The sequence below is a fragment of the Vicugna pacos genome, chromosome 1 (genome assembly GCF_048564905.1).
Source record: "Vicugna pacos chromosome 1, VicPac4, whole genome shotgun sequence".
Lineage (NCBI taxonomy): Eukaryota > Metazoa > Chordata > Mammalia > Artiodactyla > Camelidae > Vicugna > Vicugna pacos.
In genome coordinates, this window is record NC_132987.1 from 6,205,001 (window position 1) to 6,224,715 (window position 19,715).

The window sequence follows — 19,715 nt, forward strand, 5'->3', positions numbered from 1 at the left end:
TTCTGTCCAACTTGTTTAAATAGAAAATGTCCAGTGTCTAAGGGTAAACACCCCTTGACATGATTTTTTAGCCAACAATGGGCAAATATGTGTTCTATTTAATAATTCTGAACCTCCTTGATCAAAGCCTAGATTAATGAAAACATATGCTTTTTTAATAACAGAAATATGAGAAAGGCTCATATTCAGATTCACAAATTAAGTTCTTAAAACATCACATAACAGACCATCGTGTACCTTTAAACTGTTAAAAGTATGTCAATATTTACGCATTTAAAGCCATTATGTTTTAAGAGTTCAGTTTAGCAGTCAACTTAGGGACATAAAGAAAGGTCTACACTGTAGAGAATGAAATCCAGTGTGGATTCCCAAAATTTAGACAGTGGAGATTTTCAGAGATGCCTACCAATGCGGGGCACCTTCAGTAGGAGAGGGATGGGGCCCCACGTCCTTCTTATCAAGAAGGCAGCACTGGGGCCTCCCCAGATGTGGGTTAAACTGAACCCCGGGAGAAGCTGAGATGGCTCTTGCTCTCCTTTCAAGCAACCAACCTGCCTCGTCCTTCTCCACAGAAGATGTTCCAGGGAAACCTAAACTGTATCTCCCCAGGGTCCCCTCTACCCAATTAAAAATAAATAAATAAAATAAAATAAGACACTAGGTGGAGAATGTGTGAAGAGGCAGTCCCTGTCTTAGATCCTGGCTGAAGGAAACTCTCTTTAGCCCCAGAGAAGGGGCTCTGAGGACACGGCATTAGATCTTCCCCCAGACTGCCAGCGAAGCGTGCGGCACCAGAAATAACGGGAAGCGTGACTCTCCGATCTGCAGGGGCCTCCTGCGCATCTTAAACAGGAGGCTGCCCAGGTGAAGTCGTGTTGCCGCAAAGTCTGGTTACACGAACATTCCAAAAGGATGAATCAGCACAGAGCTTCACAGTGTCGTTTCCAGGAAGTGTGATTTAATTCTAACAAAATAAAAGATGCCTTCACTGACGTGCTAGAATACAGCACGCAGGCATGGTTCTGTGATTTTTTTTTGCCCCCCTGGATTTTGTCACCATGGATTCCTATAACCAGCCATGAAAATGACATTTTTAGCCCTATTTCTACCCCTCTGCCACTGACTTGTGACATATCATATGTCACTTGTATCTAAGGCATTCCGATCACCATCTAAGAATTTCCAAATCCAAAGGTCGGAAAGACGCTTCACCCGCTCCCACCCACCTACAGGCCCAAAGAGCGCTAAAGCTTTCTCACCCTCCCTTCTCTTTCATACTGGAGGTGACAAGTGTCTGAAAAGTCGATGGAAGAAAGCCAACGCCTTTGAATTCTCTTGTTTCTTCTACTGGTCCTGCTACCTTCACAGAGGCAGGAATTCTTTTTTGAGGGTTAAAAACCACACCTATCACAACCAGGTGAAGGTGTAGTAACCAAAGAGTCCAGTAACTCCACAGGACTGGTGGGGAGAAACTGCAGAAGACTGTGGAAAACACGTTCAGTCAAATAGAACTTCCATCACCTCGTGGCTTTACCTCAAAGAAGCATCCTGTTCACTAAAGCACCAGAGAGAAATCATTTTCCAAACGCGAGCGGCAACGCAGCGGCTCTGTACAAGCCTTTCCTCTGCCTGCATTACTGCATTTGCAGCTCTAACTCTGCAGACATGAAAATCAATGTAACAATTCAATGTACAAGGCAAGGCCTCCGGTGCTGCTAATGTCCCCTTGCTGGACATACACCTTTAGTCCCAGAGCTCTCAGGGGGTTTGCTGTGGCATAAAATTAGATTCCAACATCTGCCACCATTAAGGAAAAAATTCCATTTCCATCTCCCATATGAAAACACTATAACCAATGAACAGTAACTGAACCTTGATACCGTAATGGTTATTACCCAAATCAACTATTTTTTTTTTAAAAACAGTAAAATTAGTGAATTCTGCTCTCATAATTATTTGAATGTTATCAGACTAAATGTTTGATCAAATTCCAATACGATTCACTTGGAAAACAAAAGGCTTCTTATTTGAATATTCAGAATATAAAATGTATTCATTTGGCGTTATTCGCATATGGTTAGAACATCTCATCTTTTTAAAGTTTGCACGAGCGTGCTTTCCTACTCAAGCACAAAAAGTAGCCTGCCTTCAGTATGCATATTTTATTCAGACATTTCTATTAGGGCTAAAAACAATCTCATTTCTATTACTCATTGGAGAGAAGAGATAATATAATACAAGTGAAATGGTGGAATCTGCAGTCGGTGTCTTTTACTGAAAATACGTTGTGCCTTAGTCACTGCATGCCACAGTGACGACGGGTCTGGTTCCATGACATTCTGGGGCTGTCATCTTTAAAATAATTATGCCGTCTGCCATGTAGGGGCCTGACTTGAAAGCTTTACCTTTGAAACGGAAAGGTTTCTGAGATACATACAGAGATAACACATACGTCACTCCGTGTGGAGGTCTGAGCCCCTTGCTCAGCACGTTCTGAGACATTATCCATTTGTGTGCAGTGCTGTCAATTTAAAAGCTCTTCTGTCCAGCATGTGACCCCTTCCCATGTGAAAAAGGATTTTGGGCTCATTAAGGTTAAATCATTTCCCAATACTGTGACACCAGTGACACAGCTTGGATTGTAGTCTCCTTTGAGTCCTCCATCACTACACTTTCTCCGTACCCCAGCCCCAAACAGCCATGAAGAAACTTGGATTCCGAGGGCCCTATGTAGGCAAGAAGCCATATTCCATGAATATGTCAATAAAGAAAGGAAAGTCCCCACTATTTCCGCTATCAAGTCATCCAGCATCCCTTAATTTCTCTTTCCTGGGGCAGAGGATAACTTCAGTCTTGATGCTCCCTGGAACCCTGAGGAGGCACTGCAATAGTCAGGGAGATGCAGAGAATTCAGGGCTGGCCCTGCTTCTTATTAGTCAAGTGACTCTCAGGTGTAACCGAGGAAATCAACGTTGCAGCCCACAGGGCTACCCTGAGAACTAAATGCAGATCATCTACAACGCACGGTGGGGTCTAGCACAACAGGGGTGATGAATGTTAAGCCAACCTAGAGAATCAGGGCAAGACACAGAAGCAGCTGCGGCTGGACCAGCTGAGATACGAGTGGTTCCAGCTCTTCCCTCTTCACATGCCCTTCATTTGGGGGGATCCCTGCCTCACTCTGACAAGCCTCATCACCTGCATCCAAGGAATAACTAACTCTGTTACACGTTAAGAATTCTGACTATGAAAAAGGTCAGTCTGATTGGAAGATTCTTTTTTTGTGTTTTAGTTTTTCTATTTCCTTCACAAAAATCACGGCAGGAGAACAGAATTTAAGTAAATGATGACCTTCCCTTGTGAAGTCAGACCTCCTCTCCTGGGAATACATGCAGTTTTTGGACTGTCTTATTTTTCAGTAATGATCCATCTTTATATTTTCGTAAAGAAGGTTGTGCTAACATCAAAACTGAACAGCTAAGAGAAAGCTACAAAAATGCTCTGCTAGGAAGTTACAGTAAATTAGTAGTTAGGAATACCTATCTGGAGAGAATGAAAGTTAACAGTTGGCTGGACCCCAATAGCCTACAACTGGCCCTCTTGAATTCTCCTTCCACCAGTAAGGAGGAGACAGCGTGCAGCTCTGGGGGTTCTGGGGAACACACCATCAGGGCAGATACACAGAAGCTGCCAACTGACATCGTTGAAGGTGACTCAGGGGGAGCTTCACAGGACAGGGGTACAAGGAACAAGGATGTTCAGAAACTCAGAACATCACTCACATGATCACACACAGCACTCAGAGCATGACTCACACTTGCTATCAACCAACAGCTGCCACTGTGTGAATAGTCCCCACATCAGAAACCCAGCCCAGGTGTGGAGAATCTGGGATCTCATTTTAAAGAAAGAAAAGAATGAAGGTAGCAAAAGAAGCTGCTGGCCAGAAGAAGTGATGCTCTAGCCAGGAAGGAGGGCGGGGGCAGGCGGTCATTAAATGACTGATGCCAAGCACCAAAAACTTTCAAGATTTATTTTTGTTGGTTGGTTTTAGAGCAGACCCTCATCACAATAACACATTTCAATTCTCTGTCTATCTACCTTGGAGATCTGGGGAAAGTGGCCCTGTAGGAAGACAGACTGTGAGTCCCCATCATTTAATGGGACAGGTCAGAAGAGATGGAGAATCAGAAAGAAAGACAGGATGATATATGTTTAAATATGAGATCCTCATCATAATTAGACTAAGTGGCCCAAACAAGGAGGTGCAGGGTGGGAGGATGACGTGAGAGCAGGACATTTCTCCTCAGTGCCTCGTCTTGGCATGTCAGTGAAGATATCTAAAGACGCACACAGGTTTGAAGCGGCTCTAACATTCTATCATAATTAGAAACATTTCAAGAGCCCTGTAATTTCCAATCAAAATTACAGTAATTTCCGATATACAAGCCATGATTCATGACAGAATTTTACATTCCATGAGAGATTACGGTGGCCCGATGTGTGACACACTGAGTGAGGCGCTAACATAAACAATTCCGTTTAATGTTTAAACAGCACTTGATGTTTAGAATCTCACAATAAAAGAAACATATTATTGTAGAAATTATCACTTTGACAGTGATTGAAGGGTAGGCAGGCGTGTGGCCTATAAAGCTGTAATTTTTACAGTCCACAGCTTGAGTTTAATCATTTTTATATAACATTTCCAAGATATCCCTGAAGAATTTCATCTAGCCTATAACTTAAAACAAGAACAACCGTTTCCAAAGCAAAACTCCCCTCAAGTTACCGCTATTAACGTTGATAATTTCAGAAAAAGCGAATCGTGAAAGTATCGTACGGTAAATACGTCCGTCATATTGGAAATACTCTCAGGATTGTATCATTTTATCGGAAGTTGACAGCAGCCAGGCTGTTTTATAAAGGCGAGTTCATTAATGACAGTGAAGTATATTTGTTTAAAATTTCAAGTTGTTAAGATCTCATTCGATCCCCTGACTGCCTCTCAGTCCCACCTTGATAGTGTTTTCAAATCCTTTTGCAAACGGGAAGAGACTTCAGTATCCTTCCGGTCCTTTAAAAGTATTCTCGGCTTTGAACACAGGGCTGTAGATAACTCTAAGTTTGTTCCTACAGATGACTCTACTTTGGATGAATATATATGATCAACATATGACAAACCTACTGATAAAAGACTCCATTATCCATCCTTCATTATGTCTTCATCTTGTAGGAATTTTTGACTTCTCCAATTCCATTCTATTCCTTTATAAGTCAAAAGATTTAGGCAGTTTTTCTAATTGTAATTAAATTTGTATCATATATATTTATTTTATTTATTATGATTATATATTTATTATATTTATTTTATTTACTATACATTATATACCTACATATTACATATATTTATAGAAAAACTAAAATCATTAATATGCAAACACATATGTGAGTGTGTGTGTCTGTTTTAATAAGTGCACCTAATAGTTTCAGATGTCTGAGTTGGAACAGAAAAAAGAGATCATGTTTGTAGTATTTTAGGATGGAAGTGAAGGTCATCGAAGTACTAATGAAATAATAGTAATTCAAGTTATTTGTTCCACTACCTAGACCAGCTGGAGGAATGACACATGACAATACGCTTCTGGAAACGATTAACCGACTCGGGGACTTGCCGAGAAATCCGTGGTTTGGAGAGTGGGTGTTGGAGGAAACCCAGCCAAGTGTCTGTTACCCTGAATCTGAACACCCTGGAGACCGTGACCTCTCAGGGACGCCAGTTCCAACTGAGAAGTGACACCCCTCTGAGTGGGCCTTCCCAGGTAACGCAGCTCGGAGTTCTCAATGCCTGACAGAGGCTCTTACCTGGCTTTTGGTTGCTGCCACCTTTGCAAACAGTGCTTGGGAAACCTTAGCGCGCTTCATTTCCTGCTGAATCTCGTCGTAAATGGAAGCATTAATGTTCATGGTGTTGTTCTCTGGTTTCCCATTTCTCTCCGTGGCAATAGTAGCCGTTTTCACCTACAAAACATTTTGGACATGCCTGTCATTTTCCACTGGCCAAATGGTTCTGAAGCTTCTCAGGCTGGGCATCCAAACTGGACAGTGTCGCTCCTTTTACGATCAAGGTGACCAACAGGGCGGTCATTCAACATTAGTTATTACCCGGAGATCAGACTGCTTAAGTTAAGGGAGTCACACTGTCACAGGTGATTGCATCTGTAATATGACAGCAACCGCCAGCTGACAGCCAGGAATTATAATGCCATAAAGTAAGTTTTCTGGAAAACGGGGTAGTTTCAAAGACTTGAAAACCCTAAACTAATTGTTTCCCAATTACCTTCCATTGCCATTCTAACAAAGGAAATTCACAATTAAAATTATAATGCACACTGCCGTATCTTCACTGGGTACCGGGTGCCTGACAGACAACTGCATCACTAATAGTGATTACATACTATGGCCTTTTTCATTTTAGACTCTTCTTTTATGCCTTTTCCTCTTATGTTTCATTTAAAAAATCTTCCATAACAAAGCCATTTGCAGAGCTGCATATTTAAATCTTCTACCCATCCATGAAACAGGTAGAGTGCCTTGCTTAATTATCATAAAGGCTGGTTGCATTTTACAAGTGCATGTCCAAGCTGTTCTGTATAATTATTTCATCGTTTCCTGGCACCCCTGTATATAACTATCTCCTTTTGACTTGTGGAGCCAGATGATAAGAGACTGTTTCACAAAATTTAATAGAATATGACTGCAAGCTACACAAAATATATCATCAGTGACTTTCCAGGTATATGCAAAATGTATAATTTTGAGTGCAAAGTCAGTATCAATGCCTTTGGGAATAATCATAAACAGATATCAGCAGAAAAATGCCACAAAACATGGGAAAATCAAATAACCTCAAGGTTTATTGATGCCATCATTAATTTTCAACAGTTAAAAAAGAATCTTTAAAACTTTAAATCTTTAAGATAAAAATTTGATTTTTACCATGCAGATACATGAACCAGCCTGTGAAATTTACACATGAACCATGGGGCAGCTGTTTTCTGGGAAACTGATGAAAACATACATGAAAAGTTACCACAGATGCAGGACCATGTTTCTCCTGACAAAATGATTCATCAAGAACCGCGTTTCTTAGGGTCCTTTACAGAGCCCAGGTTTCTGTGCTCTAGAAACTTACCATCTCGGACCATTTCTCTCATCCACTATGAATAACAGAAAATGAAGCTCATTTTAAGATAAACAAATGATCTTCTGACACTAAATGACATTCCTCCTGGTTGTGCAGCAAGTCTTGCAATGTTTATTTCACCCTGCCCCTAAATATTTGATATCAAAAGAGGGGCGGAGGTTATTCTAAGCAATTTAATTCCCTACACTTACAGAGTAAAGATGAGGCTCCTTTAAAACGTGCCTTCTGACTCCTAACTTCTAGCCAGTTAGCAAAAGAACTCACCTCGGGCTTATCTGGAGGAGGCAGCTAGACTCTCCCACCTGGACCCTTGTGAGTGCGGAAAGGATGATGATGAGAAACGGCTGGACCACACGCCCCAAGTGAGGATGCAGAAGGTGAGGCAGAACAAGTACCCAACAGGCTGGCCTCACTGGCTTGTCCCAAACCATAATCCGGGGACAGAGACGGCAAGAGCAGGGGTTAGATTTCCAGCTGTCCCCTGCCAGCTCTGTGATTCGTAAGCAAGGGCACTCACGGAGGTATATTAACGACTGGAGACCACTAGGCACAGACACAGGGCTTTGAAGCAATAATCTGCTAAACACCACTTTAGGAGCCAGAAGAGTTAACGCATTACCATAAATTGCCTACAAAGTTGCTTTGGTGAGATTCGCAAATTTGCTCTGGGGTGGTCTTGCTTTGAGGCAGAAGGATAGATTTGATCACCCCATGGGGTCCCTTTTAATACCTATTTTTCTCACTGCTTAAATGAAAGAGAAAAGAAAAGCCATTTCAATCGCTTTGAAAATTGAATGTTATGGAAATGGAGGTGTGAAGTCCAGCGCACTGGAAGAAATAGTTCCTTGGTAGCAATCTGCATAGTTCAGAGAGCAGACTTTGGAAACTCAGTGTTTTTAAAATAATTTTCATTCCTTTGTAAAAATTACGCTTAAGAATGTATCTTCGAGGTGGGCTATCATCATTTGTTTCAACCCTGTGATTTTCTTGCTAAAATTTTCTTGGCTTTAATTTTTTTTTTAAATAAAGCAATTACAACTTGAACCAAAAAACAAAACTTTTAAATCATTAAAAAAAAAATCAAAGAACCATTTCCTAGTAGCCAACACAATCAGAAGTGGAAAAGAAGTAACATGAAACACTTAAAAAAAAAAAAAGCGAGAGCAACAACTTTTAAAAATAATAAGAAACTGTATTACTCACTTAAGAAATATTTAGAAAAGCTTTTCTTTATCATCTTGTTGGCTCGGATATGCATCTTATCACAGATAAGCTATTAGAATTTTGGAATCACATTTTTTCTCCCTAAACACAAGCTATTGCTTAAGGGGAACTGACTTGGACAGCTTTTCAAAAATATGAAAGCTGAATTTTTTTTCCCCCAGGTAAAAATGGAAACAAGAATCTTTTATACCTCACTCTACTAAGTACTATTTTAGCTTAGCACCGAAAAAAATCTTCTTTAATCCTGGTTTAGCTTTTAATATTATATCACACATTAAAATTCATAAAGTAGCTCATTCCAGGCAAAACAAACTACTCTTCAGCTCTTCTCCGCAAATAACACAGGAGGTAAAATAAATGCAGTCGCTTTCCGAATAGCTTTTATCAAGGTAGCGGGTTCTACTCCATCATTACGGCGGCGCCGGGGAAGTAGTTAAGGATTGGAGTTTTGGTATTTACCCTTCCACGTGAGGATAGGGTGCAGCACTGGGGTCTGTGTTTCATTTCATTGAAACTGCAGGAGGACACACATTTTCCATGCAAAGTCTTTTTTGCTTCTTCACGGACTGTTGAATCCATCAACCCACACCACATAATGGACCATACACACTCCACACGCCCCCGTGTGCTACCTATGTACATGCTGCACAGAGCGGACTCCACTGGGGTCCTGCTTGGTGACTGTGCTGTTCCCTGACGTGGGAGGAATTTCCTGCACACACAAGTTGCACACGTGCGTGAGAGCGTGCACACACATAAAGGTTGATGGAGTTTTAATAACGATTATTAATGATAACAGAGACTAACATTGATCAGTTGTTTATCATGAGCAGGGCTCTGTGTTAACATACATGCACTCAAACCTGCAAAACGGCTCCATTTTAAAACTAACAAAGAGGTTAAGGGATTTGTCCATGGGGCAAGGCTGAGAACTGAACTTAAGTCTGTCTACTGCCAATACTGATCTTAAAAACCACTGCAAATATACGGAGGTTATGATGTTTTATACAGGATTTCTTTACTTGGAAAAATTCTTATTTTTTAAGACGTGCTTTTTGGTAGCCCTTTGCTAAATCTAGCCCACTAACATCTAATTTTTAGTGGCGAATGGTCTTATTGTTAGGTTAAAGACTCCAATCTGAATTTAGTTAAGTTATGCAAACTAGAAGTGTGTTCTTAGTAATGCTGTGTATGAAATGTGCTACTCTGAGGAATTCCTATTGGTAATAAAAAAGTAGTCCCTATTTTCAAATTTTTATATATTAACACTGTTTTGAGTATCAGGATGATATCTTTTTATGCTTTTCTTCCTTTTGTAGAAACAATATTCATTTCTTTCCAAATCTGGACTTTCAAAATTCCTCTAACTTTTAAAAGATGACTATTAATGAGAAGCATTTTATAAGCACATAAGTAATCTTAACATAAAACTGGTCAAGGGATTCATAACAAATAAAACTTATCAAGCATGAAGTTCCTGCCCATAACTAGAATCTATGTTTCATTATATTATTGAAGGATTTGTTGTAAAGGGACAGAAAAGTGCAGCTATCAGATTAAATTAATTACATGTTGCTTATATAAACTCCGTACATTTTCTAAAGTGTTGTAATAAAATATCACATCTTACATTAGGAGGAAAAACAAAGAATTACATGAAGAGATGTAAAAAATATAAAGGCAAAAGTAATGATATAATTCACGTAGAAGTTATAACCCGATGATTACAGGCTGTCAAACTGTCCTTATGAAGACAGAAATTGCTAATTTAACTCCAAAAGTCAACACGTATTAAAACACACAAATTAAAAACCATAACAAGTACACACCTACACAGGAACCAACTTAAAACTGATCTGGAATAGACTAACCTCAGAAAACAGTAATTAATTAATATTAATCAAATCCATCTCGTAAACTCATCTGGAATATTTGCCAAGCACAGTCAGAGGAGAAACCTTTAAGACCAGGGACGTTTGGAGGGGTTGGGTCCATACTAGTGACGTTTGGGGGAAATGCCCAATCACTCAAAGTCTTCCAAAATGGGTCATCTACCACACACGTGATGCAGTCTAACAGGAGAGTGTTCTCTGCACGTTCCTCTTCCTAACCTAACAGTAAAACTGCTCATCCTCCATGACAAACAGGGAGAGTCCCCCAGTTCCATTTTCTCCTTTCTAAAATGTCTGTTTTGAGGAGACAGCTTGAAGTAGGCAACAGACTTAATGGTGGGTTTAAAAACTGACTAAATCTTGGACTTGGTTGGCATGAGGACTCAATGAATTCATGTACATGACGGTGCTTAGAAAAGTGTGAACCATCATCAAGGGCAAGGTATTTGTATTTCTTGAATTAAGAGCATATAAATTGGGAAAATACGCTTTGGGCAGATAGGTCTGGCCTGGAGCCCATTGCCCCAGCCAGGAGACAAAGCTCCTGGTGTGGCTACCTCTACAGAGGTGTGAGGGACAAGTGCATACAGGGAACATCTCACCAGGGCGTCCTGAGGCTCATCTAGGTTTTCCCTGAGCAGGGTTGGGGGGGTGGTATTCCTAAGAATAAAACCAGGGGCCTGAAGGAAGCCCCTTCTTGAAGATGATTTAGAATCTGTTTCCTTAATAGTTAGCTCCTCTGTCTAGTATGACCCAGGGTCACCTCACACATCTTCCATGTGACCTAAACTCTCCAGGGAAGAGAATCCAATTTCTCAGATCTAAATGTGGCCTGGGGCTTCTGTGAGCCACCAAGACCTCTGCCTTCAACAAGCCAAGAAACTCAGTTTGGATCCAACCCAAGCCGAAGATTTGGCTCAAAATATGTTCTGTCTAAATTAGGTGGGGGAGGGGGACGAAATGCACAGTGATGTCACAGAGACTCCTCTCGGGCCAAAGATAAAATTAAGAAAGACAAAACTTTGCAGTCTGTTTCTGTAACTGCAGTCTCATCCTTTTTCCCCTTTCACTGTAGTCATTAGTAAGTTAGCATGTTAAAACCTTACGTGTGATACACTGGTTCCAGCTTAAGCATTTTACTTCAACCGCTGCAAAACGGTGCTGGCTCAGCTGCTCTCTAACTCATTTTTCCAAATCCCAAGTACTCGTCTTACATTGATAACACGTCTCATACCTTACAAATTTCCTAAAACTCCATTCACTGAGTCAGTGTCAAAGGGTAAAAGGTGAACAAACTCTGTGAGGGTGATGTTAAGTCATGGAAGGGGATTGTCAATGAGGGCGCACAAGACACCCTGAAGATTTAAATGATGGCAGTGAAATAAAATTATTCTCACCTATCAGATGATCATTTCAGAATTTGGCTAGATGGCCAAGAATACTGTGTTCATGTAAATTTTTCTCCTTTGAAAGAGCTTCAGTAAGAAGTGACACTATCTATGGACTTTATACGTCCATCAATGATTAAATAGCCACCCCAACCAAGGGCATGGTCTCAACCCGGCTTGAGAACACATACACAGCTGAGGGTGGCTCAACCAGTTAATCAGTAATTCAGGCTAAAATAAATTCTATTTTCTACCCCAACTTGTCAGCATGTAGTCTTTAGATATACGTGTAAGAAAATAACCCAAGAACATCTTAATAGTATACAAAAATAAATATGAGTTAATGTAACTTTGGCTAAAGAAAAACACCTGATGAGTAAAGACAGCAGAATCACATGGGGAAAACAAATAAAAACATTAAAGTCCTAGAAAAATTAGAAAACAAAAACTATATTAAGAAACTATTAAGTCAAATATTTGGACAGACTTAAAAAAAAAAAAGAGCTCAATGCGTAAATTCATACTGGTCTTAAGCAAGACATTCTTTTGTTAGTATTGCAGACTAAGTGATAAGTAAAAGGATTCTGCCTAGAGGGCTTCCAGTGAGGACGGTAGCAGCAAAATGAACTAATGATGCCATGAACTCTAAACGCCACAACTAAGCGGTTTAACTAAGCGTCAGATCAAGCCCAAAGCACCTTACCTTCTGTTTCATCCCTCTCACAAAAGTCATATATGTATGTAAAGAGTTTCTCCCTCTTTTTTGTGAGAAGTATTTCATCCAAGGCTTGACAGATCAAATTCAATGAGCATGTGAGTGTGGGCAGGTGGGTGTGTATGCATGGATACAGACGCCATTTTTTTCTGCTGGAGAAACGTGACTTTCTGACAGTTATAGCCATGACTGCCTGACAGTTTGCTCCGATAGACACCAAGACCAAATTGATTCTCACTGAATAAAATGGAGAAAGTGGACGTTTGTGATGTTTCTAAAAAATAATCATTTCAGGACAGTACACCACACAGTTTAAGACCCTCAACAAGTGGCGGTATGTTATGTCAATTCCTTATTTAAAATGAGTATCTGTGGCAGTTTCATTTTTAGTGTTGAATGAGCGTTTCCTCTCTTTCTATACTTGGAAATGGATGGTTATTTTTTTAACTGATGAAATTAACATTAGGATACAATTTCATTATGACATTATGTTACATAAATACTTAAAATTTGTATTCCATATTCACTTTTCATCCAGTTTTTGCTGACCTTACTTTTAAGAGTTGCACATGCCACAAATTAAATGGTGCAAGAAATAAATCTGCTTATGCATTTCAAGGCTAAACCACTGTCAATCTTTTATCTGACAGCTGTACTGAAAATTAACTTCTTTTGAATTCTTTGAGGCTACCTTTTAAATTTGATTAAAAAAAAACAATACAGATGCGTACACACAAAATTACCTGGAAGGTGACTTTTGCCCTTTCTAAAAAGTGCAAAAATTTGGAAAATAGAAAATGTGCCCATTTCTGGGAATACAGATGGAATTCCTTATCAGCCCCATTTAAAGCTGCCTTCAAGGATTGTATTAAACTTAATTATGAAAGATTACAAACGAGATGGTATGTAATTGGGACCAGCTGCAGTTCTTATCGGAAAGCGTAAATACAAATGGAATTATTTATTTTTATTTATTTACTATTCAAATGGTGGATCTAAAACTCGGAGGGATAAAACTGACTTCATTACATTTTTTTCCCTATTGAGTTGAAAATACTTCTTTACTTAACGCTTTCTTTTCTTAAGTAGAAGATAGCCTATAATGAAAAAGAATATGAAAAGGAATACATATAGGTATATAGCTGAATCACTATGCTGTACACCAGAAACTAACACAACATTGTAAGCCAACTATACTTCAATCAAAAAAAAAAAAAGACAAATATCTCATGTAAAGATGACTTTTCAACCCCAAAGAACCCCCAAAATGATGCAACACAAAGCAATTTTTCCCCCTCTATCTAATCAGTAGCTTGTTTTTATACCAGAATGAGTAATTTGCGACCCAAATGTCCTCAAGCAGCTCTATGAACTATTTTTTTTTTTTTTTGGTAAACCCCTATCCATCCATCTTTCTAATACCTTGTTGAGATTCTCCCTTGAACTTTTTTTTTTTTTTTAACCAAAAGCAGTAAGAAGAGTGAGAAGGAAAAAGAGACTTCACCTGGGGAGGGCGGCTGGGCGGTGTGCTTATCAGTGGGGCAGGACCCATCGCCGAGGCTGCGTTCAAGCTCCTTTCCCTCTCATCCTGGTAAATTCGATCTCTTTCCGCTTCCGGTAACTGCAAGAAGTTCTGCATAGCCCGAAGGTTTACCAGCAAAGACTGGGACGCGGTCTTGGGGTCCTCTTCCTTTCGAAGGATTTCTGAAAGCAAGCCCTGCGGGGGACGAAAGGCACAGGGTGAGCGTGCGCCCCGCTCTGCCCTGCCCGGTCCTTGCCTTTCCTCCTCCACTCTGCTCAGAAAATGAACCGGCCGGAGCACCCACTCCACGTAGGAATAAATTAGTCACAACTGAAGTGGTAGAGAAGAGAGCCTCAATTGTATTCCTAATGTTATTAAGCCTCCGCTGTACATATAACATCAACTGAAACTGCCTAATTGGTCTCCTTCCTTTGAGTCGCTTAACTTGCCATGAAATCTTTCACGGAGAGAGGACTGAGGGAACTTAGGAATAAATGAAATGCTCCTACTACAACAGCGCTGAACTGTATAGTCTGCAAGCTGCCCAGACAAAGCCAGTAGAATGCCAACAGCCCCGTATGTGAAGATATCCAGCCATTTCTAGAGAAGCAGGATTTATAAAGGAAATACTAGAAAATGGATTGTAACGTATCAGGAAAGAGAATATTAACAGGGCGTCGTCTAAGATTTATGCGACGCTCTCATGGGCAATATTGTAAGTTATTCCTTGGTTTTCAAATGATTTTTCAATCATTTGATTGATATGGTTTTCAAATGAGTCGAGGACAGGAGATTCTATTTACTGCTTAAGGAAACTATACTGACTACCCTAATGATTCTAAATACCATCTTCCGATCCAGGATACCTCTGGGTGACAGGTTGAAATTTTGAACTTAAGAAGCCAGCCTTTCAATTTGAAATACACAACCCCTTTGCCACATTGCAAAAATCCATCTTTAGTATGCTAGGAAAAGAATATTGTCAAATTATGTAATAATCAGATTTCTCAAGAAATACACATTTTTATTAGTGATAAAGAAACTCACAAACTGTGAGTAAACTCCTTTATGGTGTTCCTCCCCAAATAACAGAGTATTGTCCATGTCAACTACTTCTTTAATTTTTGGAGAAATGCTTTTAAAAAAAAAGGGTGGTTTTCCACATTTTTGTTTAAGGGATATATACGGGATTATATGAAATACAGGGATTAGAAACATTTTCTGTCCATTTGATAAGAGCTGAGCAGCCCTGACCTCTTCCAGCCGCACATGAAGTGATGCCTGGCATGCCAAGCCATGTCTGCTTCCCACATTTCAGCTCGTCACACAAGAGCTCAGAATAAAATGTCAAGATCTCCAAATAATCTGCAAATTTCACTTTCTCATAACCCTGCAGAAATGGAGACACGATACATTTGGGGAAAGGAGGTTAAGTGTTCTGACAAAATAATCGAGCCCCAGGTTATACCACTGCGGTTTTTCAATGGTTTTCTAGAAGTTGCCAACCTGGTTTCATCCCCAGTTCCTCTGGGAGAGTGTACCCTACTGCCCCAATAGAACAGTTGGGTATAGACAATATAAAAGCACTATCCACTTTAAAAATGGTCTATGGGCTGCTATTAAAAAAGAACTTCCAATAGGCTCAGGGGGCTTAAGCGTACACTTTAGTCTATCGCTTGTGTCTATGCAAATGAGACCCAAACTTTTGGTTTCACCCTAAGAAACGCTATTGAAGGATGAAGGGTACATGTCCCTCCATTCATAACACTGACAAGTACCGCTGCAACCATGTTTACACAAGAGCACAACATCCAGTCAATTTAACTAAAATTCAGTCAAACTAAAAGGCAGTCAATCATCCAGCTATTTAATTCTCACAAGGCCAGCGAATTAGACTGTGTTTTCAAAGTATCACGTTGGAATCGAAAAACCCAGGTCTCCAAAACAACGTTGGAAAACAGGTGGGAAAAAATAACCCTTGCTCTCCACTCTTCCCCACTAAATGGGGATAAAAAGTTTAAAAGGTATTAAAAGATGGACTTGGCAAAGCAATATATCTTAATTATACAGAAAGATGTAGAAACATCCGGTACACCTAAATACAGTGTTATAAATTCCTTGGGTAGACTGATCCATCATCCCAGCAAGATGCCTGCCACATAGGTGTTTGATAAATATTTACTAAATGGATTACGTATATTCAGACCATAGAAGGAGAAAATTACAAATGGGTGACAAACCTAAGGATGAGATATGCTACCCCTGGGAAAAGTCTATTGGTAATTATTAATTTGCTCAAGGTGAGCCTTCAGTGAGAAGTTATGTGGCACTCTCTACGATGTTTGTTTATCCAGACTAAACTGTTCCATAATTGAAAAAAAAATACTTCAAGTCAAAAGAGATCCTGTAAACACTTAGGATGTTATCATATTTGGGAAATTTGAAGTTAGGCATTCAGAAATCTCCAATAACAAAATATCATCTTTCTGTTAGGAATGCTTCCGAGACAGCAGGGAAGTACAGTGAGAAAGCCAGCACGTGAAAAAACACACAATAATGTCAAGTCTTGCTAACGTGAGTAATTCCTGTATGGCTTAAAGGAAAAGACAGCAGGCCACCTGGGGGGAGGATTTAGAAATTTCTCTCCCCATATTTTGATGTTGGCATGACTTCCCATTTGAGCATATAAAATGTTTTCAGGGCAAAACATTTTATTTCCACTTAATTATTCTAACTAGAGCAAGTGCAGTTTTTTTTCTGCCTGGAATATGTTGAAAGTCTGGAGTGATATTTCAAACCCTGGAATACTCAGGCAGCCGGTGTAGACAGTCTCAGGTGTTTTACAAACCTTTGGGGTTTTTCTTTTTCTTTCTTTCTTTCTTTCTTTTTTTTTTTTTTTTTTGGCCCAGGCTTTCAATGAGGGGAGTGCCCCCTGGTGGAAATGCTTGAAAATATTATTAGAAAATGTCCTGAATAGAAAGTGTTAATTACTTACAAAAAAAAAGAAAAAGTCATCACCCGAGAAAATTCTGGATGCAAAATGACTGCCATTAGAATCTGGATGCAGAAATGCACGTTTTGGTCCTATTCTGGTTGCTGTTACTTGAGTAGCCACATTTATGGATTCAAGATGCCCATGGCTCTTGTCTCGCATTTCCATTTCCACATGGTTGAAAATACAGTTAGGACTTGCCAAGTTAGGTCAAGGTCATGTGTAGTAATCCCCCATGGTGCATAGTAAGAGGGATGTCTTACCAAAAACTCTTCTTCATGATAAAAGATAGTACATCAAGCTTGTCAAGTACCATACTTGGCTATGGCAGACACACTAGGACTAAAATGAATCACTACCGTGCACCACAGGGGCATAACACAGTTGCTGAATGAAAACGGAGCAAAATCATTAGTCCTTCTTGTTTCTGCAAAGAACTTGAGAATTGGTCTGTTATGTAAAGTTACCAGCACCTCACGGACATTGATTTTTTGGGGAATGAGAAGTTGCTTTTTGTTGTGCGTCACATCTTCAAATCATTCAATATTTGCTCTGACCCCTTGGAAACATAAAATCAGTCTGCACGGTCGTTACACAGTGATTGTGAGCATTCTAATTTTTCCAGTTAAAGAGTGAACTTGCAGATGAATTCCTAAACCTTTTTTTTTCTTTTTACATTCCAGAAAGAGTTTACAAGTAAAATTCATTAGTAATTGTAAAAGAAAGAAAAAACCCTCAATAAATATTATCAGCACTTCCAAAAGCTAATAACGAATTCTTTAAAACAGCAGATAAGTGAAAGAGACCGCCAATCTGAACAAAAAAGCCAGTTTGGCCTCTAGTTTGTCTCCTCTTTGAACATAATCACTGATTCAAATAGATTTTATCAGCTTCGTGGAACTTCAAAGCCCTCCGCAGGAAAATATGATTTGATAAAACCTCCCCCTAAAAATAAAACATGGAGAATATTAATATTCTTCAAGACTACCTGCCTCTGTTGTTGGGTGAATTTCTAATCACGTGTCCAGGTGGAAGGCTACTTTCAAACTCCACCCACTACCCTGGACTCAGGCCAAATAAGTTATAAGCAGACACATTTATCTCTGTCGTTTGCGAGGCCAAACGAGAGCTGTCACGTCGGGGTAATAGCACCTTTTTACCTTTTATTCAATAGTGATATGGATAGTAGACTTTTCTTAAATTACACTGTGAAGAATTATAGGGACACAGGAGCAATTTCTGTTATACTTAAGCAGGCAAGTTTCTCTCCACCACATAATTTACAGAACTCAAATTCAATAAAACATTACATGATGGTCCATTACTGTTATCAGTTTTGAATAATCCATCTTCATTCTTTATTTTACTGGAAAATGAAGTGTGCCAAAGACCAGGAGGGGGGGAGGAAAAAAAGGGAAAAAAGCAGAGAATGGGATCAGAGTTAAACTCTGGGTTTTATTAAAAAAAAAAAAAGGCACTAAAGAATATAGTTTCTTCTATCACAACCTTTAAATAGCAATAATACAGAGAAGTGAACTGGAAAGTATAAATCTAGAGGCTTCGGCAATTAATGTGAGCCATAGGTTTCTATTAAAAAGACATCAAGTAGGCATAACTGAATGAATGACATATGCTAAAAGCTGGTACTTTCAGTAGCAATTAAAGAACATATACCCATCAATTTCGAAGGGGAAAGAGTCCTCAAAACAAGTAATTCTACTAGGAGTTCAGGATTAACAGACAGACATTATTGTATATAAAACAGATAAACAACAAGGACCTACTGTATAGCATGGGGAACTATATTCAATTTCTTGTAATGGCCTATAATGGAAAAGAATTTGAAAATATATGTATATACATGTATGTGTATGTATAGCTGAATTGCTTTGCTGTACAGCTGAAACTAACATTGTAAATCAACTACACTTCATTAAAAAGAAAAGTTTAAAAAACCCAAGTAATTATATAAATTTCATCACAAATTTTCAGAAGAGGTAGACTTTTTTATTTTTTTAATAGTGATAAGTGAACATCTCAAGAGAGGGGTATGTTTTAATTTAGGAGACCCAATTAGGATGATGAGAAAATTCTCCAGTTAAGAGTTAAAACATGAAACCCAGGATTTTAATGTCAATGGCTAAATGGCTAAAATGTTCTCAACTCACACCAGCATCATCTATTATATGAATGTTTTGATACTCTGTTTATAGGGTACGAATGTCTTTATCCGATCATATCACAGAATTCTGCATTTGTATGTACATATTTTACATTTTTTTTTAAACTTGGAGCTGGAATTGCACATTGTAATAAGTGCACACAAATGTGTGATGTGCAGTATAACTCCGCAGAGCTCCCGCTCTATACATATGCATTAGCATGCGTATTTTCGTCCTCCACACTCACACCATACACTCTCGCGCTGCACCTGCTTTTATTGAAATGCATACACTTTGAAATAAACACACTACATGCATTCATATGAATGTGCAATCATTAAGATAAATGCAGCTGTGCGTGTGCGCGTGCGCGGTGTTTAAGTGTGACCACCGGAAAGACACGCATGGCTTGCATGTCCCAAAGCAAATTCCCCAAAAGTGAACACTTAAATATACACAGAAATTGACTCTCATTGAAATCAAACAGCTTCAGATACGGTCGAATAACCGCTTTAACTGAGGAGCACCGATTACCAATAGGAAGGTGTAAAATCAGACCCCTCTGTCACCCGGGGATCCCAATAAATTTTTGGTAACGACTCTTTCTAATAAA

The 19,715-nt window shown here is 39.4% G+C and overlaps 1 protein-coding gene across 2 annotated transcripts in view; it reads right to left on the reverse strand.

Moving 5' to 3' along the window:
• Positions 1 to 19,715, reverse strand: part of SATB1 (SATB homeobox 1) — a 100,170-nt gene that overhangs the window by 27,640 nt on the left and 52,815 nt on the right. For both annotated transcript variants that reach the window (XM_072946906.1, XM_072946845.1), the window contains exons 8-9: positions 13,931 to 14,143; positions 5,866 to 6,021 (exon numbers count right to left, since the gene is read on the reverse strand). In XM_072946906.1, coding sequence (XP_072803007.1) covers positions 5,866 to 6,021; positions 13,931 to 14,143 — 369 coding nt within the window. The remainder of the gene's footprint in view (positions 1 to 5,865; positions 6,022 to 13,930; positions 14,144 to 19,715) is intronic.